This window comes from Taudactylus pleione, unplaced genomic scaffold, assembly GCF_031769625.1.
Source record: "Taudactylus pleione unplaced genomic scaffold, aTauple2 ptg001314l, whole genome shotgun sequence".
In the NCBI taxonomy this organism is placed as follows: Eukaryota; Metazoa; Chordata; class Amphibia; order Anura; family Myobatrachidae; genus Taudactylus; species Taudactylus pleione.
Genome location: NW_028285714.1, coordinates 28,879 through 53,103, shown reverse-complemented (window position 1 = coordinate 53,103; position 24,225 = coordinate 28,879). Strand labels below are relative to the sequence as shown.

The window sequence follows — 24,225 nt, the reverse complement described above, 5'->3', positions numbered from 1 at the left end:
ATTAGCTAAAAACAACTGTATATGGTCCCCTAACTTGAATTTTTGAGTTTTTATTTCACTGTTTGAGTTCATGCATTTTGCACCAATTTTTACCCATGTCAAATGGAGATGTAGCTGTGCATATCTATCTGGGAAGAGATAGATCCCCTTCCGTAGATGTACGATGACGTCATCTGCCAGTGTCCAACGTCATTCCCTACCATCCAAGTGGGCATAGAGGGGAATATATAATCATGTGGCAAGCTAAGCGAGCCACCGTGCCCGCAGCGTGCCGAGCGAAGCGAGCCCGCAAGGGGGCCAACTTTCTTATTTTTGTGGAAAGTCTGGGCAGAAATCTCCACTTCCGCCCTCTCTTCCATATCTATCTATCTATTTGGGTGTGGTACAAAAGATTGACAATGTAAAGGTCGGCAGTCAATGGGTCGACACCAAATGGTCGGCATGCAATAGGTCGACAGGTCCAAAAGGTTGACAGTGCAGAAGGTGGACAGGGTTAAAAGGTCAAATAGTTGACACACTTATGGTCGACACTTGAAAAAAAAAAAAATGTTCCCCTAATCCTAATCTTCCCCCTAGTGCCGAACCCTAACCCTCCTCCTAGTGCCTAACCCTAACTGTCTGAGAGACAGTGTGAGAGTGGCTGAGAGGCACAGGGTGAGGGGGAGGTTGAGGGACACAGGGTGAGGGGGAGACTGAGAGACGCAGGGGAGGAGCTGAGGCTGAGAAACACAGGAGGTTGGAAAGACAGGAGACTGGAGTAATGGGGAAGGAGGCTAGAGTGACGGTGCAGGAGACTGGAGTGACAGGGCAGGGGACAGGAAGCTTGAAAGGCGAGGCAAGAGGCTGGAGAGGACACAGGGGCAGGAGGTGACATGCGTCTGGTTGAACCTCTGTTGTATGATGTTGGTTATACTCCTACACAAACAGGCATCTTCTGGACAATGTGATCTCCTACATGAATAGTGAATACCGACTCAAGACCGTCTGCTCTGGGAGGGTCAGTTTCTTCAGAGGATCCCCACCATAAAGGTAAGGTGTATTTGGAATGGAATGGAGTGAAATGCCTCCAAGTGGCCACGCCCATTTTTGTGAAGCGTGTGCACAGTGGCGGATCCAGGGGGGGGCGATCAGGGCAATCGCCCTGTCACGGCCAGGGTATTTCAGCATGGCGCTAGGCGAGTGTTACCTGTGAAGTCATTGTGGCACGGGCTGTCTGGTGGCGGAGCTGGTGTCTGGTGGGGGGCTTTGGCTGCGCGCGTTGTTGTGCGGGCCTGTTGTCACTCTGCGCTGGTGAGGCCTGGCGGTGTCTCCATTCCGTTTGGCATGGGCGCCGCCATCTTGCCTTCTGGCCATGTGATGCGGCTTGCCAATCCTGGTGAGTCACATGTTCCCTCCGGCCAGTAACAGCACGGCATGGGGTATTTAGGAAGGGTCAGTGCCTTCCTTCTTTGCCAGTGCAACGTGTATCTCAGCCTAGCTGAGAGGGAGTTCTCTGTGCTTTCCTGTTCCTGTGAATTCGCTGTCTGCCAGTCCGCCTGTCAGCTCCTAGCTCCCACTGGACTACCCCGCTTCCTCCATCACCCTTGCCCATACCTGAGTGCCTGAGCCTGCTGACATCCTGCGCTTCAGTTCACTACCTGTATACCTGGCTTGTTTATTTTCAGTTCACTACCTGCATACCTGGTTTGATTATTTTCAGTTTCACTACCTGCACAGCTCTAATTGTTTCTACTTGGACATTAACCCTTTTACTCCCACCACAGAACTCTTGTGCACATTTATATATTCCTGGACTCTTATTTACTGCCATTATATGTCTACTCAAGCACTTATTAAAAATCCTAGTTTTATTTTCAAATCTGCTTCTGTGATAGCTCCTGCTACCACCCTGGGTCCACAAACAACCCAGAACATTACAGTTTGCACTGGCCCCATGGAGCCGGCCACGGATCAGGAGTGGATTTGTTCCGATGCATTTCTGGTCGTCTAGAAAATCTGGAAAACATGCAGCATCAGATGGCTCAATTTCTGCAAGAGATGTCCAAGCGACAGGATAGTTTGCAAACTTCCTTTTCTACCCCTGAAGTACAAGCATCTACATCCGCATCAGCATCTGGGAATACAGGAGGCAGATCATCTCCCCGCTTACATCTTCCTTTACCAAATAAATTTGACGGCAATCCTAAACTCTACCGAGGATTCCTAAATCAGTGTGACATACATTTTACCCTGCAGCCTGACAACTTTCTAACTGCAAGAACTAAAGTGGCTTATATAGTCTCTCTGTTATCCGGCCAGGCCTTGGAATGGGCTTCCCCACTCTGGGAGCGCTCAGACCCGCTGCTGGATAATTATGAAGGCTTTGTGTGATCCTTCAGTAGGATTTTCGATGAACCTGGGCGTACTGTATCAGCATCATCAAACATCATGACACTGAGACATGGGGTCCGTCCTGTCAGTCAATATGCCGTGCAATTTCAAATTTTAGCATCAGAGCTCAAATGGAATGAGGAAGCCCTCACCTCGACCTTCTGGCATGGGTTGTCAGACCGACTAAAGGATGATCTAGTCACTCGAGAGCTTCCTACTAATCTGAACGACATGATTTCGTTGTGTATCGAAGTTGACCTACACTTCAGGGAACGTCAGGCTGAAAAAAACAGAACTGACCGGCAAAGGTCATTTACCCCCTCCATTTTTACCCGTCCCATTCCTTCTCCTACTGAAGAGGAGCCTATGCAGGTGAATCATACATACCTCTCCAAAGAAGAATGTCAGAGAAGAATGCAAAAGAACCTCTGTCTGTACTGCAGAGAGTCCGGTCACCTGCTGATCTCCTGCCCCCGTAAACCGGGAAATGCCAAATCCTAACTGACCCTGGAGACATCAAGTTAGGAGTTATGAACCCGTCTCCAAAAATTAAAGATTTCACGATTACCCTAGCCTTGGATCTTAAACCCAAACCTGTCTTTGCTACTGCTCTACTCGACTCAGGAGCAGCCGGAAATTTCATAACGTCTAGTTTCATAGATAAGTTTCAGATTCCTTGTTTGTCTCTCAACCATGCCATCTCTCTGACCTCTATAGACGGACGCCCTCTAACTAACGGGATAGTCACCAAAGAGACTCAACCAGTATTGGTCCGAATTGGGCCACTTCATTCTGAGTCCTTAAAATTCCTGGTGATATTAGAGGCCTCTCAAGAAATTGTTCTTGGTCTACCCTGGTTACGTCAACATAATCCCAGGATTGATTGGAGTTCTATGCAGATTCTGTCATGGGGTATGGACTGTCAGAAATCCTGTCTTCCAAAAATTCGACCTGTGAGACAGTTCCATTAGTTTCTTCTGCCATTCCCAAGGAATATCAGATGTTCGCCGATGTTTTCTCTGAACAACAAACAAATATCTTACCCCCTCATAGGGAATGGGACTGTCCAATTGAATTGATACCTGGTAAGATACCACCTCGTGGTTGTACCTATCCGCTGTCCTTGCCTGAGACTCAAGCCATGACCGAGTACATCCGGGACAACCTGGCAAAGGGGTTAATTCGCCCCTCTACTTCACCTGCCGGAGCTGGGTTTTTCTTCGTTGGCAAGAAGGACGGTGGTCTAAGACCATGTATCGATTATCGATGCCTTAATGACATAACTGTAAAGAATCGATACCCTCTTCCCCTGATTACTGAGTTGTTTGATAGGGTCAAGGGCTCTGTCATTTTTTCTAAATTAGATCTAAGAGGGGCTTACAACCTCATTCGTATCCGAGTTGGCGATGAATGGAAGACCGCTTTTAGTACCAGAGATGGACATTTCGAGTATTTAGTAATTCCTTTTGGATTGTGTAACGCCCCTGCTGTCTTTCAAAGTTTCGTTAATGAGATTTTCCGGGATCTGTTATATGTTTCGGTTGTTGTCTATCTGGATGACATACTGATTTTTTCACCCTCTGTGGCTAAACATCAAGAACATGTTAAAGAACTTCTGACCCGTTTGAGAGAAAACCACCTTTACTGCAAACTGGAGAAGTGCGTCTTTGGAGTGCCCAGTGTACCTTTTCTCGGCTATGTAATATCTGGCTCCAGTTTAGAAATGGACCCCAAGAAGGTACAAGCAATTCTGGATTGGACCCGACCTCAGACACTGAAGGCCATCCAGAGATTGTTGGGCTTCGCCAATTATTATAGACGCTTCATTAAGGGATTTTCTACACTGCTGGCTCCCATTACAGCCTTGACCCGCAAAGGTGCTAATCCTGCCCAATGGTCACCTGAGGCAGAGTCTGCCTTTCATCTTCTAAAACAGGCCTTTATCTCAGCACCAGTTCTTCGACAACCAGATCTGGACAGGCCTTTTTTGTTGGAAGTAGACGCATCATCTGAAGCTGTGGGAGCAGTCTTGTCTCAACGTTATGAGGACAACCGAGTCCATCCATGTGGGTTCTTTTCTAAAAAATTCTCACCTGCCGAAAGGAACTACGCCATAGGTGAGCAAGAACTACTAGCTGTAAAGTTGGCGTTAAAGGAATGGAGATATTTGCTAGAAGTCGCCAAGTTTCCATTTACTGTATTTACGGACCATAGAAATCTCCTATTTCTCAAAAACCTCCAATGTGTGAGTCCTCGTTTGGCCCGCTGGGCAATATTCTTTGCCAGGTTTCAGTTCACCCTGACCTTCCGGTCTGGAGCACTTAATCAGAAGGCTGATGCCCTATCGAGATCTCTCCTCTGTGATGATCAATCTGAAAATCAAAGCAATTCCCCTGTCTTGGAATCAAGAGTTTTCGCCGCATTACAACTTCAGCCTCCTACGGGAAAATCATTTGTGGCCCCGGAATTAAGGAAGCAGCTTCTCACTTGGGCACATTCCTCTCACTTCGCAGGGCACTCAGGCACTCGGAAGACCTTGGAGTTCCTGAAAAGACACTATTGGTGGCCTTCTATGAAGGCAGATATAATGGAGTTTATCTCTTCCTGCTCCTCCTGTGCCCAGCATCAGGGCTGCCATCAGAAATTATGGGGCCCGGGACTGACAAAGTAGGCAGGGCCCCCATCCCTTCTCCACCCCCCCCCCACTATACAACTGCACATAATTACTGTATCCTCTATGTTGGTCATTAGAAACTATGGCCCTGATTCAGAGCCGGACGCTCTGACCAGAGCGCTCGCTCTGAATCAGGGCCAACCTCCATTAAAATGGAGCGTCCTCCTGGACGCTCGTATAGCTGTGGGTCACCACCCACAGCATATACGAGCGTCCAACAAGATGGTCGCGATGGTCTTGACCATCACGACCATCGGACTTGCGAGTGAAACCCTGTGGTCGGGTTTCTCAACCGCAAGGCCAGGAGTGATTTTGGCTCTATCAGAGCCAAAATCACTCCCACTGACATCACTAGTGATGTCAGTGGGGCCGGCTTCAGATGGTAGGCGTTCCCATAGGAACGCCTCCGTCTGGCAGGTACGCCCCCGGCACGCCCACCAAAGGGGGCGTGCTGTCAATCAACATTGACAGCACGCCCCCTTTGATGCGAGACTCCGAGCGAAGGAAAGTCCTTCGCTCGCCGGGTCTCGCGCATGCGCACGACGGAGCTCCCTCCGTCGTGCGCATGCGCAGTGGGGAACATCGACCCTCTTGCGAGCGAACTGCCGCTCGCGAGTGGGTCTGAATGACCCCCTATATTCTGATATAATGTGCAGGAGGCCACCTATACCTTTTATTAAAGTACTCTGCTGATGTGCAATTAGCGCCCAATACAGAGACTTACAGTAATGCTGGAGTCTGCCAGGCAGCATGGGAGGGTAGAATTCCATTAAGCACAAGGACTGAGTCTGGTTCTCCCAGACTCTGTCCCATCGACTGTCTCAACTGCCTGAAATGTACTAAACACTCCAACATAATGGCCTGGCCCGGGCCTGGAAGAAAGGACACACACACACATTTAACTTACCTGTCTCGCTTCTTCTTCTGTCAACCTGTATGCTCCGGACGCCGGCTCCTCACACTACCCGCCCACCGCTGCTCCTCTCTCTCATTCAGCGGCGCGGTGTGACGACATGCCGCGCCTGCTTCAGTGTAAAAAAAAACAAAACTTTATTGAGGGCAGGGTAGCAGCCAATGTGGGAGGCGGAGCGGGAGGCGGCGCAGGTGGGTGAGAAATGACTCACATCGAGTCATTTACTCACAGTATTGTGCAGCGGGGGGGGCCCGGCCGGGGGAATAGTGGTGGGCACTTGTGCGGGTGGCTGCATGCCTGCAGCGTACTGCCACTGGGTCTGTCATTGCAGGGGGTAGTAGCGGGTGAACTGGCACTAGCAGGTGCCAGACAGGCCCCCCAAGTGTTCGGGCCCGGGACTCCAGTACCGGCAGTCCCCCCCTGATGGCGGCCCTGCCCAGCATAAATCATCACGACAAGCTCCAGCTGGGGAATTGCTTCCATTATCTACTCCATCACGTCCATGGACGCATCTCTCCATGGATTTCGTCACAGACCTGCCAGTCTCTCAAGGTTTCAACAATATCTGGGTTGTAATAGACCGATTTTCTAAGATGGTCCACTATATACCGTTGAAGAAGTTACCTTCTGCCCCTGACCTGGCACAGTTGTTTGTCCAACACATATTTCGTCTACATGGCCTTCCTGCTGAAATTGTCTCTGACCGTGATGTGCAGTTTACTGCAAAATTCTGGAGGGCTTTGTGTTCTGTTCTTCAAGTGAAGTTAAACTTTTCCACGGCCTACCATACGCAAAGCAACGGCTCCACCGAGAGAGTTAATCAAGATCTAGAGACTTTCTTAAGAATTTTTATGCCATCTTCCCAGGACAAATGGGCTGCCTTGCTGCCGTGGGCTGAGTTTACACATAATGCTTCCTACCACTCGTCAACTAACCAAATGCCATTTCAGGTTGTATATGGCCTTCATCCTCGTGTTCCCGAATTCCGAAGCCTGCCTGTTTTCGATGTTCCGGCCGTGGAGGACACGGTGCAGAATTTTGCTGCCATCTGGACTAAAGTACGGTCTGATTTGCTGAAGGCATCCTCTCGCTATAAGACCCAGGTCGATAAGAAGCGTAGAATAGTTCCACGCATGCAAGTTGGAAGCCAGGTCTGGTTATCCACCCGGAATCTTCGTCTGAGGGTTCCTTCTATGAAATTTGCACCACGCTTCATCGGTCCCTTCTCCATAACAGAAGTCATTAATCCAGTGGCCTATCGTCTACAGTTACCCCCATACCTAAAAATCCCTAATTCCTTCCATATTTCCTTATTGAAGCCCCTGGTCCTGAATAAATTCCATAGTGCTCTACCTGCTTCTCCTCGAGTCCAGACGGAGAGAGGAGTTGAGTTTGAGGTCACCCAGATCTTGGACTCTCGTCTACACAGAGGTGATCTACAGTATTTGCTGGACTGGAAAGGTTACGGTCCAGAGGAACGTTGCTGGACCGATGCTCGTGATGTCCACGCTCCCACGCTCATCAGGAGATTCCATTCTGCCCATCCGGAGAAGCCTGGTGAGTGTCCTGAGGCCACCCCAAAAGGGGGGGTACTGTCACGGCCAGGGTATTTCAGCATGGCGGTAGGCGAGTGTTACCTGTGAGGTCATTGTGGCGCGGGCTGTCTGGTGGCGGAGCTGGTGTCTGGCGGGGGGCTTTGGCTGCGCGCATTGTTGTGCGGGCCTGTTGTCACTCTGCGCTGGTAAGGTCTGGCGGCGTCTCCATTCCGTTTGGCATGGGCGCCGCCATCTTGCCTTCTGGCCATGTGATGCGGCTTGCCAATCCTGGTGAGTCACATGTTCCCTCCGGCCAGTAACAGCACGGCATGGGGTATTTAGGAAGGGTCAGTGCCTTCCTTCTTTGCCAGTGCAACGTGTATCTCAGCCTAGCTGAGAGGGAGTTCTCTGTGCTTTCCTGTTCCTGTGAATTCGCTGTCTGCCAGTCAGCTCCTAGCTCCCACTGGACTACCCCGCTTCCTCCACCACCCTTGCCCATACCTGAGTGCCTGAGCCTGCTGACATCCTGCGCTTCAGTTCACTACCTGTATACCTGGCTTGTTTATTTTCAGTTCACTACCTGCATACCTGGTTTGATTATTTTCAGTTTCACTACCTGCACACCTGGACAGCTCTAATTGTTTCTACTTGGACATTAACCCTTTTACTCCCACCACAGAACTCTTGTGCACATTTATATATTCCTGGACTTTTATTTACTGCCATTATATGTCTACTCAAGCACTTATTAAAAATCCTAGTTTTATTTTCAAATCTGCTTCTGTGATCACTCCTGCTACCACCCCGGGTCCACAAACAACCCAGAACATCACACGCCCCCATTAAATGAAAATTTCCAGCTTAGGCTGCAGCAAGCCGAGTTCTGCTCGTCATTGTGTTCAGTGCAGTCGCAGTGGTGGAACTGCGGGAGACAATGGAGCCAGTTGCCAAGGGCAACTCCTCCATTGTCCCCCCATTCCGTGTCCTTCCTACTGTCCAGAGAAGCCACCGAGCGGAGTACCGATCAGCATCAGTGGAGCTCCTCCTCTATAACCTGAACTCTGAGCCGTGCCCTGCTCAGGCCACGGACATCACGTAACATCCGGCCGCGAATCTGAGCTTAGCCTGACTGAGGATCCGCCGGGAGATTGTGAAGGCATTCTAAGAGAAGGACGGTGTGGCTGTCACTCTGTGGAGAGCACTGGAGTCTGGAAAGCAGCAGTGGGCAGTGACTAAAAGAAATGGTGTCACTGTCACAGAATAATATGCTAGTAAGTGCAAGCCCTATGGGAGGGAGGTCAGGTGCTGGAAGGGGGGCATTCCATATTCCTGGTCACTTTTCAGAACTGTGATAGATTTAAAGAGCAAAATACATATATATGTCAGAAATCCACTGCACTCACCACTCCCAGATTTGGGGTGCAAACCTGCACTCACCATTCCCAGACCCAGGGTGCAAGTGGCTTGTGACCACATTGCTTAAATAAATAAAAACAGAAAACTCAGCACTCACCATTGTTAAATCACTCACCATAATACATAAATAATGGGGTTTTGGTTCGTGGATTGATCAATGCATTTAAGCCTGCAGCCCACATGACGGGACCTTATTTATCTGCAGATCCTACTATCTGTCATACTTATGGAAACCTGGTAGCTGCTATCATAGAGTTTAAACTGAAAAAATGTTAACTGGTTTAAAGCTCACCTGCCAACTAACTTATGGCTTTAAAGGCAAGACCGTCACCAAAATAGCTTCTATCATACTACCAAAAAGGCAGCTGACACTGGTTAATATAAATGAGCTTGCACAGGGGTGCATGAGAAAGCTGTGATCACAAAAAGGTTAATAAAAAATTAACCAAATAAACAAAGTCAGAAATCCACTGCACTCGCCACTCCCAGTTTTGGGTGCAAACCTGCATTCACCATTCCCAGGCACGGGGTGCAAGTGGCTTGTGACACTATTATTTATGTATTATGGTAAGCCACTTGCACCCATTATTTATGTATTATGGTGAGTGATTTAACAATGGTGAGTGCTGTTTTCTGTATATATATATATATATATACTCATTAGCACTATAGGTGTATCTAATCTATCGTAAAGACATTTTTATTTATATTTTTTTGTCAAACGATAACAAAGGTGGGAGCAGTCGGTTTGAAAACCTACTGTACAGCAACAGTACCCATCTCCAATCTCTGGAAGTATAGTGAGACAATTATAATCATTCTGTGCTACATGTGTAATTGGGAAAAACTTGCATCATGTCATAATATCAGCTTGTATCATATCTTAATATGAAACTGTTGAAAATGCATTTGTGAATGTGCTCTGACATGTAAAAGAACCTATTACTCAGAGCATAAAAAAATATTTAAAAAATAAAACACTACACTCGCCACAGGTTTTCATTCCCAATCTATGTCCACGTGGAGTGTAACTGAAGTCATCAGGCTACACATTTGTCATTCCCGAGCAAATCGTAACGACAAATCGGGCATGTTGTTGTGTGTACGCCCAATTTGCGCACTCCCGCGGTCACAAGCGATATCTTCTGGTTGGCTGTGCTGCATGGTCAATTAGAAAATATTGTGTACAGTGCCATGCTGCGAAAAGCAGCATGGCATCCTACTGCATCATGCAAGTGTATATGCACTTGCCTATGCAGGGTCCCGTCGCCCGTTGATCGCTAAATTTTTTTTCTACTTGCCCCACTGGTGTCGATCCATCTACAGTCGATACATATGTTTGTGGATGTGATTAGGAGGGTGCCCACATTTCATTTTTACACCTATAAATATTGCTGCATCACTAAAGAAAAAAAAAAAAAGGCATCTCAAAGCTGAGCTAGTGCAGCTAGTAAGTAAAGGCCCCCATACATCAGCAATTGATTGCAGCAGTTCTGCAATTTGCAATCGATTATGTATACATTTTTTTCCCTTTTTCAATCGATTGTGGCAATTCTGCAATCGATTGCAAAAAGGGAAAGATTTTTATACACAATCGATTGCAAATTACAGAATAGCTGCAATAAATTGCTGATGTATGGGGGCCTTTAGGTATGCCTATAAATGTTGTGGAACTGTAAACCACAGGCACTGACAGCCATGGAGTCAGTAGAAAGACAATAGAGACTTTTCTAAGTACAGAGCATTACTAAAGCGAATTATATCCTATAAGAGACAAGATTAGTAGACGACGGACTACTACCGGTAGTACTAAATATTATTACTGTAGCGGACTCCACTGAAAGACTACGTATCCCGGCATGCAGCACGGCTTCCGGGTGTGATCCGGGCGCCCTGTACCCTCGCGACTGTACCTTTCCCTGCGTCACCCTACCTCCCCGCCCTCCGCCGCGCCTGCGCACTGCCCGCTTCTGGCTAATGGCTGAGTAAGCCTCCCGCTGATTGGCTGGTCGGGCGCTAGCAGAGCGTAGTGACGGAAGGGGGGCAAATGGCGGAGGGATGTTCCCGGGCCCTGTTTAAATAATAACAGCCGGAGGTTTCCGCTCTGTCTCCCGTACTCGGTCTGCGCTCTCTGTCGCGGTGGAAGAGCGGAGCTCCGGCTTCTGCCGGCAGTGACACCGGGCGTCGGCGGAGTGGAGGAGGCCGAGCTCTGCCAGGAGCCCCGGGGATTAGAGCGTGTGAGTTGTTCCCTGGGGGGGGGCTGGAGGTGGGAGAGACCGCATGCCGGGCTGCACTGTTACCGCCCCTCCCCGGCCTGTCACCCCCGTACCGGCCGCTGCGGCCTGGCTCGCCCCCGGCTTCTCAGGGCCGACTTTCTGGGAACTTTCCCTGAGCTGCCCCCGGCCTGCGGGAGGGAGCAGGAAACTTTGCAGCGGCCCTGGCAGCAACTACTTCCCGTGCCCCTGTACTGACCCCCGAACTGTAACTGTACTGCCCCCCGCTGTGACAGCAGCTCCCGCACCTGTGCTGCCCTGTAGTAAGGATCATACTTCCCCCAACACTGGCCCAGAATCTGTATAGGGGGGTACACACTGCGCTGGGGACCCTCTTAGCATCAGAGATGGGAGGGTGGCTCACGGTCTTCAGATTCGGTCTGTGTGTACAATAAGGTCCATATAAAGGCTGCATTATTTTATGTGATTGTTATTATATGGTGTGTCCTGATAGAAAGTGCCTGCTGAGATCAAAACAAATCGCTTATGTTTAGCCTTCTAGACACAATTTAGCTGGTTGTTTATAAATAAGCCTAGCTGTGTTATTGGGATGTCTTGGGTGTGTCGCGTTTGACATTCGGGAGCTTAGATTTGTTTGTGATGGGTTCTCTAACCCCTGTGGAATGAATTGTGTGATAATGTCATGAAATGTAGTTTACCGTATTGAAAAGTGCATGTGATATAATTTGTGACATTTTGGTTCCTTAGGATTGGGCATGGAAGTCGAAATGTTTATTTGGAACCATCAAAGGATTGGTTCAGATGGATGACCCAGCAGTGATGAGGATCCAATGTTTCTTCACCATTGTTAAGCTGGCCACACACATAGCGATATTTTACCCAATCTGGCCGATTCCGACACATTGGAATGACAGATCGTGTAACATATGGCCAAATTGAGAGTAAATAGTGAGTCCCCACTCACGATGCGATGCGCGTCCCCGCTGGTCACACATCGCATCGTCAGATCTGCCGTGCAGTAGGGCAGATCTGACAATCTAGGAGGCGATGCAGGAGAGATCGTATGAAGATTGGTCATTAAATCGTGTGCAGAGCTGCCGGGGAGAGTTTCAAGGGAAATCGTAAACATCGACTGATCGTGTGCAGATCGCCATGTGTGTGGCCATCTTTAGTTTTTTTTCAGATGGTGGGCAAGTAGCAGGTTCATGCTGAATGAGTCCCTACTACTACTACTGTAGACTGTGGGGGGGGGGGATTCAATTGTTTTTTTAGGGCATCTGATATCCCATCTAAAGTGACTGAGAGCTATTCAAATGTTTATGCTAATGGGTGCGAGTGCCACGGGTACCCATTGTTTCTGCTCGCACCCTGAGCAGAAATCTGTGAAAAGTCAGACTTTTGGGCGCCCATTACTTTGCATAGGCTTAGCCAATTTACCTGTCTAAACACGGTGGATTTGGGTGCAAGATAAGTAATAGGTCTGAACGGCACTCACGCCCGTTGGCAAAACAATTTCATATCTCCTGTTGGCTCCCATTACTTACAGGTGCAAGAAAACAATGGAATTCCCACCTGACATTTTCTTCAGTGAGTCAGCGAGCTGCTGCTGACTGTAGTGAACTTAAGTAGCGCGCTAAGAGCCAGAGCCTCTGATTATGTGACTTTGGTTTCGGTCATTGGGTGCTTGTTGTGATGACACTGATAACCAGTTGGCTAAGCTCAGAGCCCGTCAAGGGGGGGTAGTGAGTGACCGGAATGGAGTCAGACACATCATTATTGATTTAAAACATCTGTAAATATCGGTGTTTAGAACCAATGTTTTTTTTTTTTTTTTTATAACAATGTTTTGTAACTGATATTAAACACGTTGGTACTTCCTATGTTTTTATTTGATGTCCTGTCCCATTACTATTTGTATCTAGTCGTCAATGCTGTACCATGGAACTGCTGTGGGCAGTATTGTACTAAATGAGTTATACTTTGGCACATTGGGGCAGATTCAATTAGCCGTGGGATTTACCCTGCGACTAATTACCGACCTAAATTCCAGCGGCGCGGGGAGAAGCTATTCAATTAAATAGCCTTTTTCCCGCGCCGTAAAATCGGGACTCGCGCGCGGAAACACGATTCCACGTAAACAATGTGTTTTTTCCTCACGCGCAAGGTTGATTTGGTCGTTTGGACACAGATTTTACCTCGCACCTATATGAGGTGCGAGATAAAAATCAGACAGCGGGGACTCCCCACTAATTGAATAGGTCCAGCACGGCAATTAGCAGCGGGGTAAATCCCGCGGCTAATTGAATCTGCCCCTTTGGGTGGTATTCAATTGTTTCGCCCCTTTACATGCCCGACAGGAGCTATTCAATTGTTTGTTCCTGTAGGGCGCGATCAGCTGCCAGTGCACCATTTCAGCTCGCAGCCCCAGGGGGGTGCGAGCTGAAATGGGCGAAAAGTGACCTGTTTGGGTGCCCAAACAGCACTTTTCGCGATTGCTCCCAGCAGTTTGGTTGGGGGTAGCCATTTTACACAGCTAAACCCGACCACTTTGGGTGCCATCAGCGCCAAAAACATCAACAATTGAATAGCGCCCCGCCATCTGTCACTTTAGATGGGAGAAAGGGCGCGCTATAACAATTGAATACCGCCCATTGAAGGGATAGTTTTGCAGCTATCATCTGAAAGATTTTTTGACTGTTACCTTTGTCATAAATGACAGTTTTTGTGTTAGTTTCATCTTTTTAGGCTCCCCCCCCCTTTGTATAGCTGCACTACCGCTTACTCATGGGGGTGCGATTTTTATTTTAGAACGGCACCTGGAAAGATATGTGGCTGCTAGATCAGTTGATAGCTAGTGTCACTGGTTGTGGCTTTGTACTGATCTACTACAAATACCACTATTCAGCATTGTACAACCTCAGCTTTGCCCATGGCTGTGGTGTAAAAGCTCTGGGAAAAACGGCTGTATGGAGCAGCCCTTCAGTTTCCTATGTCGGAATCTGTGGACATAATTCGTAAATCTACTTGGAAATGTTTTTTATGATAAACAATAATTTCAAGTAGTTAACACAAAAGAAACGCAAGTGAAACAAATTAAACTGGTTGCAATTTGATTGGCAATGTACTGTCAAACTTCACCACAGTGTTCAGCTGCTCACATTTTCACTTATTATGGTAGCTTATTGTCACTACTTTTCCTGCGTCACGGGCAAGCCACAAATTAAATTGCTCTCATAGGGTTTACTTCAGAGTGATGGTTGTGATGTACCATCAGAATGGTGTTGGAATACTAGTAACAGTGTGACTTTGTGACTGCAGCGTGACTCATTTTGCTTTGTACCGCCACAGGAGTGCACAATAAAATGACCACTGTTGGATTACCGCAAGTAGCGGTAGTACGCAGCTGCACATTGTGATCCATGATTGCTATGAATTAACTATGACCCTTAATATGGTGTGTCATGTATGTTCTATGGCATTGAGTCTGCCAATATCTGTAATTTTGCAGCAGGCATAAAGCTCAATTCTGATACAAGAAAGTCACTGACCCCTGAAAGTGAAAATGTCTTTGGGGGATTTCCAGAATATATTGTATAGGCTCTTGATTTTCATTGTGGTTAGACTAGCATCATTCTTGTGAAGCCATTGAGTGAGCACTTGTGCTTTGTGGATGACAGCTTTGCAAAATTGGACATCGTCATTTTTGTCCAGCCAGGAAGGAAATGGGGCAACATGGAGTGAAGATGATCACTCATTATTAAGTTGGTTTCAGTATTAGCATTGACCTTGCCTTTTTAAGGGAATTATTGCAACCTACCCATATTGGGATAATGCACCTCCAATATAATGGAACAGCCATAACTCTAACCCTTCACTATGACAAACAAGCACTCAGGGCTGTAAAGTTCCTTTAGTTTTCCCACACATCGATTTATTGAGAAATAATGAAGGGTGATTTCTCCGACCCTGTAACCCTCCCATTATTGCTGAGTTCTTGATCGTCTGTGCTCATATCACAGAACTCTGTGGCCCAGATTGAAACTTGCAGTGTTACTTACCTGTTTTTTCTCTTTTAATTAATGCACAGATATTACAGTCATGAAGTAATGGATTTCTCCCATTGTTGCTCTTGGCTGGTGATGTTTTTTACTTGGAGTTCCATTTAGGGAAGACCTATACTCGTGCAATATTAGTAATTTGACTATAGTAGTCACTGAAGTTCTAGCTATATGGTTCCCAACATTCAGCCGTCTTTCAAAGTTAAAGGGAGCGATTCAATTCAGCGTGTTGTTGATAGCCCTTGGAGGGAGCTCCCAGAGCTATTCAATTAATCGAGTTGTTTAGTCTGTTAAGTCTGAGAATGGCGGTTCTCGCTACTTAACTTGGGTGTTTATTCGTGAAAACCGGCATTTTCCTACTAAAGTGCTGGCCATGCAGCTTTTAGCGCCGCGCTAAGCCGGAAAACAACCTCACGGCCAGCACTTTAGTTGGATTTCTCCTCGCATCGTAAATAGAGCAAATGATTTTTTCTTGTACCCTAACAGCGCACTGAATAGAATCTGTCCAATTGAAGTCTCCCCTTGCAGCAATTCTGGTCAGTACAGTACAGCATTTTAATATGGCTCCAATCTTATTTGATTACTTATCTGTTTGGAAGCCCATTCCTTTTTGTTTAGTCTACTACTTGTTTGTTGATATTCATACATCAAGTTACAATATCCTATGTGAAATTATTGTGACTTGTTAAATTTTCAGTTTGGAACCATTAAGTATTATTATTTTTTTTAATTTCAGCAATTTCTTTGGTATACTGTGTTTATAGTATATGGACAAATAACAAAGATGGGAATGTAAACTTTTTAAAGTTATTTTTAATTTTGTATTAATTTTCTTTGATCTGCTGTATTTCCATTATGGTAGATTTGATATACAGTATATGCATCATTTTTAAACTTTGAAGGTATAAGGGTAAGGTGGGGAAGATGTCTTTGTAGTCTCGTGTTGGAATTGGAGAGATTTGACATGACAATCGTGTTCTGTTTGTATTACACTCTTACAGAATCTGTGTCATGTGAAATACATGATGAGATCTTGTCATGGAGTCAACAATTGAAGTCTTGTGGAGCTTTTTTTTTTTTAAGCTACAGTAACTCTCCCCTCCACCTTAATGGATAATGCACTTTCTTGGCTTAGCAAGCTGCTTTACGTTAATGTTAACACTGGATTTAATAGTACCTATCCAATGCTACCATTTGTACACCCACCACAAGAGAAGTCCTGGTTAGTTAACATTGTCATACCAATGCATGCAGTAGTTACTGATTATTCAGCTGTCATTGATGGCCTATGTCCAGTGATGGTCCTCTATAACAGAGGTAACTAAAGTTAAATAGCTTGCCGTAAAACTATCATGGTAGTCTGTTAACTGGTTAAGCAATGTGTAAAGCTCTTCACCATCATATAGTTTACCAATGTCCACATTTAGAGAACTTAAATTAAGCTTTTTATAAATATTGGCTTGTGCTTTTAAATAAGACTATGGGTTCAACTATTGGTCATAAAAAAAAATAATTATTGTACTGTCTGCTCAAACATATATATATATTTTTTTTATAATTCATATAATTATGATTTGTTTTCTTACAGAGAATATGAAACAGGCTTCAACATGACATCCAGGTTTGGGAAAACATACAGCCGCAAAGGTGGAAATGGAAATTCCAAGTTTGACGAAGTGTTTTCCAATAAACGAACAACTCTCAGTACAAAATGGGGAGAGACCACATTTGTGGCCAAAGTCAGTCAGAAGAGACAGAATCATAAACCAGAAGTTGCAGATATCCCGAAGAGAGCTAGAGTTCATGATGATAACCTCACAGAGGATCCATTTGGCTTCGATAGTGATGAAGAGTCAAAGCCAATATCTTCTAAAAATGTCAGCCAGCCTAAAAGTACAGCTCTGCTCCCTTCAGAGCGTCTGGGAGGATCTGGATCTGAGAACTTCAGTCCAGTAGTGGAAACAAATAGCAAAACAGATCATACCATCTCTGCAGAAACCACCATGTCATACAAGTTTATTGCTATGGATGGAACATTGCATGGATTGAAAGAAAAAAATGCTAACAGGCTCATTGAAGATGGTAAAAGACATCACAGTTCGCCTAAGAAAAATAGCACAGGTATGTAGTATTCATTAGACATATTTATTTTTTGTTTACATTAATTATAGATGTCACTGCACACTTTGAAGTTATGGAATGGTAAATCTGTGAATGTTAAGATAATTTTTTTTTTTTAATACTAGAGCAATTAGAATTTTAAAGTTGGACGTTAGAGTTCAGATAGAAATGTAAACAATTTTCTTTCTATAATGTACAGTATTACTTTGGGATCAGCTCATCTTTCCTCTGGTTGCTGCATGTTACTTTCTCTAGTGCAGTTCAGCTATGCAAAATATATTCTAATTTGCAGACTTCATTAAATGTTCAAAATTTTACATTTACTAAAAATCAAACGCCCCTTTTTTTTTTTTTTTTTCAGCTGGGGACCAAATTAAATGTGGTCGATTAACCAGGTCATGATTTTGTGCTAGGTCATGTTTTAGGTTTCACTTTAACATATTTCAGATTCTTTTTCTGCCTGACATTTGAAGTGTACTTGTAGTGACAATATTATGGGGGAATTCAATTAACCGTGGTAATTTACCGCTGCTAACTTATACCCCGGCGGCTGTTCATTATCCCAAAGATAGCAGTTATTGGGGATTATTTTTTTTTTATACCTGTCTGTCTGAGACAGGTGAAAAAAAATCCTCGATAATCAGTCCCATTATCGCGGCCGCAAAAATATAGGTCCGTGACTTTTTCATGGATTCTGTGCATTTTCTATATATAGGGGCTAATTAAATCCCCCCCCCAACCGTATTATGGACTAGACCACTGATGGGAACCCTGACGTTCTTCAAAGGCATGTGTTCAAAATGGACTTTATTTTGATAATTTAAAAGTAGCTCCAAAACGACCACAGTGTATGCATTGCATATTTAAACATGCCCCCCACTTTCTCCAAAGTACATGCTACAGAATACTCTCACATTTCCACATGATCTTAGATCTGACATGTAATCTAAAATACCCAACAATTGCCACGCAGACCATCCTCCTATGCTGTTAAAACTTCCTCACTCATTATCTTATTTAGTCAGAATACTATATTTAGTCTGGAGCTGGCAACCTGCAGAGGAAGTATATAGAGCAGTGTAATTGATTAACTGGTACATAAGTAGTAGAATTTGTAATTTGACTTAAATGAGGTTGTGTGCATACGTCAGAATAATAAAGGGGCTGATTCAATTCAGTGCGAGTTGAATAGCATTGGGGAGTTGGTCCCAGAGCTATTAAATTCAGCGTGCTGCTTAGTACGACTATTACATGTTAAGTCGGAGAATGCCAGTTCTCACGACTTAACCTGGGTGCCGGCCGCAAGACTGTTCTCGATGCGTTAAGCATTAGGCCTGCACAGGAGGGTGCAAGAAGAAACCATTTAGTTGCCCTTACAGCACACTGAACTGAATAGCTCTGGGACCAACTTCCCAGTTCTATTCAACTCCCAGTGAATGAATCTTCCCCAAAGTATGTGGGATGTAGATTGTTACTGTCGAGTAGGGAAATGTCAAATAGAAAACCGCAACAAGAATGGATAAATTGCCCACCAGATAAACTTAATGAAAATGACAATAAGTTAGTGGTATTTTGATACAGATGTATCACTAAATACACATATGGTAAATGTGGTTATTAAATGTAGTCAGTGATCTCTAAGTCGCAATAAAATAAAAGGCGGAAGAACACACTTTCTCAATTGGTGCATTTTGGGGTAATGTCGGACGGAGTGAACTTTTGATTGTGCCATTAGGATGTAATGGGTTTCCATGACAAGACCTTGGCACTGTGCTGAGGATGTGCACAGGTTGAGCAATAAGTAATGTTGATTAATGTGACAGCAATACTTGAAGTGCTAGTTCTAAAATCTCTAAAGATGACATCTGTTCTTACCACATTCAGATGGATTTATGAACCTAGGTTTCACTTGCAGTCAATGCCTGTGTATGTCCTGTCTGACAGATATATAGCTTGTGTGGAATCTGATGACAATGTGATGAACAATGTTTTAGTAGCTTTAACACTTAACCACGCACTAAGGGAGTGTTGAGTGTTACCTTCATTCTCTTTTTTTTTTTTTTTTGATCAGAAGCTGCACACCTCCCACCCTCAGTAGCACTTACACAAGGGGAAGTTTATTAATCAGAGAATAAGTATTTTCTCAGATTTTTAGTAAGGCAGAGAACAAGTCGGAGCAGAGCTCCTGGGCCACCTGTTGCCCACCACTGGACTAGAGACTGCGCTTAGCTCCCACCGTGAAATGCATGTAATGAGCTTCAAGAACATTGCAGAAAGGGTAGATAGAGAGTGCAGACGTTTACTGTGTGTCAGCGTGTGTTGCTGTCCAGCCAGCAAGTGGGCAATATAGTATTTAAAAAGTTCTACAGATCACATTGCCCCCAACTTGCTACTTTGTAATTGTCACATGGCTAGCAACATTTTTTGGGAAGGACGCTGTACTTATACAGTGTTCTCCACCCCCAAAAATTTGCCAGCCAGTTGCCATTAAGAAATAGCCGGGAGGGGGCACTGTAATACGTCGCAATAATGAAAAATATTGATAATATTTTTAAAAACTCTTGCAGATATTGCCCAATTACTGGCTGGACATAGATAGAATGGTGTCCAGCAACTCATGCTGGTGCATGTCTGTACTCCCATCTACCCTCTCTGCAATGTTTCCGCCATCCTTGTTGCGTGGGTTGCCTCTGGGGGAGGGATTTCTGATGGGAGTGATCTCTGTGATTGCCTGTCACAGTAACATCAGCAAAGTGTGACTGTGGGGATCTGATGGCTGGAGAAAAATCAGGAGCTACAATCCAGAGACTGGTCCTCCTGCTGCATGTCGCAACTCTGGATAGTGAAATTACCAGATTAGAAGAGACACATGGGTAATTCAGCTTTGAAATTCCCATAACAAAACTTGATTAACATAGGGCCTGATTCAGAGTTGTACACTGTGCACACTGCATCTGCAACTTTGAATGCAGCGGCTGTGTGCAAATATGCTAATGCTGCAAGAGGCATCTGAGGACAAGAGGCACCTCCTGCTGGCATCGCAGATCAGAGTGCTGTGTCCGAAGATGCAGGATCGGATCACCTGTCGTGATGTCAGCATCGCCCATCTGAATAAGCCTAAGGTTACTCAGATTGTCCGCCTTATCTGCACTGCCAAGGCCAGTAAATCTGCATTTGAAGACGCAGACCCTGGCCTCAGCAGTCCAAGAAAACGGAGACAACGTGTCCATTTTTGGTAGCGCTGCCCCCTCCTCGTCCCCCAAGGACCTGTCAGTCGGGCTGCAGCTTAGGGGGCACTGCGTGCATTGATGCTGTGCAGAACGAGTCCTGCGCGTGCACAGCCCACCCACCATGTGACTTTTATGCAAACCATCTGTTTTGTGTACAAGTCTGAATCGGACATTTACTAAGCTGTCATTTTATGCAAGAAATTGCTAAAAAGACCTAATTTCCTTCAATGAATTTATTGGAATGAAATATTAAGTACATGAAAATATACCTTCTACTCTACACTATTACCTTATTGGAAATTGTCTCAGATAGATAAATTTTTATATAATTAGTAGACCTATTCAAAGTAGAAACTTGTATTTTAGTTCTAGAGGGACTCTTCACAACTGTATGTATTAAAGATAAAATTGCAAATTTAGTGCTCCTCCCCCTCCAATATTCACAGCAAATATTTTGCATTTAGGTCCATTAAAGTAAACTGGGTTTCTAATGCTGGGCATACACATTCAGATTTAAATATCTGTCACACCTACAGTCCAGTTCTGACATGCTGACAACTATTGGATGATATCAGCATGTCAGATAGTTAAAATAGGAGCATCAATTATCAAATCTTCCTTCTTCAGGGTCCATAGGGATCCACAGGGATACCATGGGAAATATTATGGTTGGATACCAGGCACCAAACCATTAAAGCTTCAGCTCCCAGGATGCCTTAGGTCCTCCTCCATATATACCCCACTCCTAGCCATAGGACTTCAGTTGTTCGTTTTGTGCGACAGGATCAAGATGCATGTTTTGTAACGGGGAACTGCTCAGGCAGTCCTAAGCTTTTATTTTATGTTTTTGGGTTGGCAGTACTAAGCGTCTGAATTAAAACTCATATACTGTCACTCCATCTACCTCCGCTGGGCCGCAACACCAGTAACTGGGCTGGTGATTTCGGCTGATCGCGGCTAAGCTTGCTAGCCGCAATGCTGCGATCTGGACTGCAACCAGATGTACGGAAACCATTTTTCATGTCTGACAGACCAATAATTGCAGCTCGGTTGTGGCAATACACCGTTAAGTTATCACCCCGTTCGGCTTATTTCTTCTTCAGGGTCCATAGGGGATCCACAAGGATACCATGGGGTGTGTGTGTGTGGTTGGAGTGATCCAGGCACCAAACAGTTAAGCTTTATTACTCCTAGGATGCCTCAGTCCTCCTCCACTTATACCCAGCCACAGGCAGACAGTTTTTCGTTTGGTGCTGGACAGCGTTAGTCGCACCTTTTATAACAGGGACTGCTTTAGCAGTCCCAAGCTTTTAATTTTATTAGGTTTTTTTTTTTTTTCCTGTCTTCTGAGCAAGCAGCAAGACGTCCTGATGGGCGCCTGAGCTGCTGCTCCAACTGCCGGCGCCGCAACACCAGTAAGTGGTCTGGTGATTTCAGTGGTCTGGTGATTTCAGCGGGCGCCAATGGGGCTGTGCTAGCCGCTCCACTGAGGAACCAGGGCTGCAGCTGGGCAATGGAGCGGATCATGTAAGGCGATTTCCCCGCTTGCGGATAACTGCATGTTGGCAGTCCTTACTTTCGGTGATGGAGACCCGCCGGAAGACGCTGTAGTGGGGTGACTGGTACATCCGCTCCGCACTAGACCACCGGGGCAGTTAAAAGCTGTGTCGGGGACCAGGTGAAGCCAGTGGCACCCCCTCAAGAGTTCTCCCGCTTCAGGGATGCTCCTCCTGCTCACCCTCCTCCTATATGAGACGCTCAGTAGCCATTAATTAATGCTTTTCAGAAGCTACAGGTCTCGGGAGTGTTGGGTCCAGTCTCCCTGTGTACCTCTCTCTGGGGCCAGGTTATACAGCGCACAAGTTCTACCAGCCCTTGGAGGCTTGAGCATTTGATTTAGTGCCCATTATAAGTATATTTATATGCATTGCAGTGATCGCAAAATACTCGCTATAGTGCGTTTTTACGCGGTGCAGGAAGTTGAGGACAAAGTTTATAAAATTGACCGGGTCTCTCAGGAAGCGCTGTGTGCAGCAGCCAATTGCCGCCAGCTTTTTTCAACCAGTCGGCGGCTTCTCATTAACCAACAGCTGCCGGCAGCATCTGATCCAAATACCGCCTGACACTACTACCTTTCTTCCTCCATGCCTGCCAGCATGCTCAGTCTCCAGAGACTCTGCAGTGTACCACTGCTGCTGGCGTCTCTATCCTGCCTGCACTGCCCCTTCTCTGATTGACATTAGTGGTCTCTTTCTGGGGCTGTTAGTTCCCCTGCTGGAACCGGGAGGCTCCATGGCTGTAACGCCAGCGCATGCTGCGCACCCATCTCTGAACTTACCCGAATCTGCTGGGGTGCCCGAGGCCTTAGCTGATGAGGCGGTCCCCACCTGTGATGTCTTTTCCCTGCACTGTAGCTGTTTCCATGACCCCCAGGCTCCTCGATTCTTTCCGTGGAGGTGCGCGCCGGAGCATGCTCCTGCTCTCTCCTGCTGGTGTGGTAAGTTTGACTGCTACTCCCCTTTTCTTCTTCAGAGTCCATAGGGTCTTCAGCATCTACCTTGGGGTATGTAGTGGAAACAATCCATTACACCAAACAGCTCTAGCTTTGAAGCTCTCAGCATGCATCGGTCCTCCTCCCTATATACCCAGCCACAGGCACACAGTTTTTTTTTTTTTTTGTGTGTGGTGCGCGGCAAGTATCCAGACGCACCTGTTATAACAGCGGGACTGCCTAGGCAGTCCCAGGCTTTTTTATTTTATGATTTACTTAGTTTCAATGACTACCGAGTTTAGCAGTACCAGGCGCCGTTAAAGACGCAGTTACTGCGACTCCTACTACCTCCGCTGGGGCCAAAAAAAACAGTATCGCTTTATGCCCTGAGGTTCCTGGCGGGCCTCAGTGTAGCTTAGCTAGCACCTGTGCTGAGGTCTGGACTGCAGGTCTGGCACGGAGATGACGGGTAAGTGCGCGGCAGCCCTAGCATCTGGTGTAGGAGACGCATCTGTGTGACGGCCGGGTCCTTATCGTCTGTCACCGGAAATGGGTAGTAGACGCACTAGTAAGTGTCTACTACTATGGGTCCAGCGTACCTGTACCGTCAAAATCGCAGCTTAGGGGAGATAAGGCGCTCCACCCCTGAACCAGATGCAACTTCCGGGGCAGAGTTCAGCGTCTGGTTTGCTATATTTGACCACCTCGTGGTGAGACACTTGCAGATCACGTTTGTGTATGTGTACTGCTGTAGCTGTTGGTCTCAGAGGTTGGTCGGTCTCCTGGTATATAGCACTCTATATCCTACTATTACCCCGCCGGGGCTGGCTAGTTGATTCAGAGTAACATTTGCAATAGCATTTGTGCGTATTTATGGATTGTATGTGACTTTAATGCTAGCTGCTGTATTGTACTGCCTTTTTGTTTCAAACTGTCAGTTGTACCTGTCACTGTTTCTCCTCATCCCTCTGAAAGGTGTGGGGGGTTTCATTGATAGGGAGTCACATTGCATTTACGCTGTACACCTTATACCATTTTATACATTTGTCATGTCTAAAGGTGTAGGTGAGAAGGATGGTATGCCAGTACTCAGATCATGTGTGTCTTGTTTGGCAGGCCTATCTGAGCAGGCTTTTAACCTGGATCATTTGTGTAGCCTCTGTTGTAAACCGCTACCTGTTCA

At 46.0% G+C, this 24,225-nt stretch overlaps 1 protein-coding gene across 1 annotated transcript in view; it reads left to right on the top strand.

The window, feature by feature from the left end:
• Positions 1 to 10,882: 10,882 nt before the first annotated feature.
• Positions 10,883 to 24,225, top strand: part of LOC148443183 (wings apart-like protein homolog) — a gene marked incomplete at its 3' end in the record, with an annotated part of 31,034 nt that continues 17,691 nt past the window's right edge. Inside the window, exons 1-2 of the mRNA XM_088463092.1 lie at positions 10,883 to 11,145; positions 16,789 to 17,321. Of these exons, the coding sequence (XP_088319218.1) occupies positions 16,811 to 17,321 (511 nt within the window). The remainder of the gene's footprint in view (positions 11,146 to 16,788; positions 17,322 to 24,225) is intronic.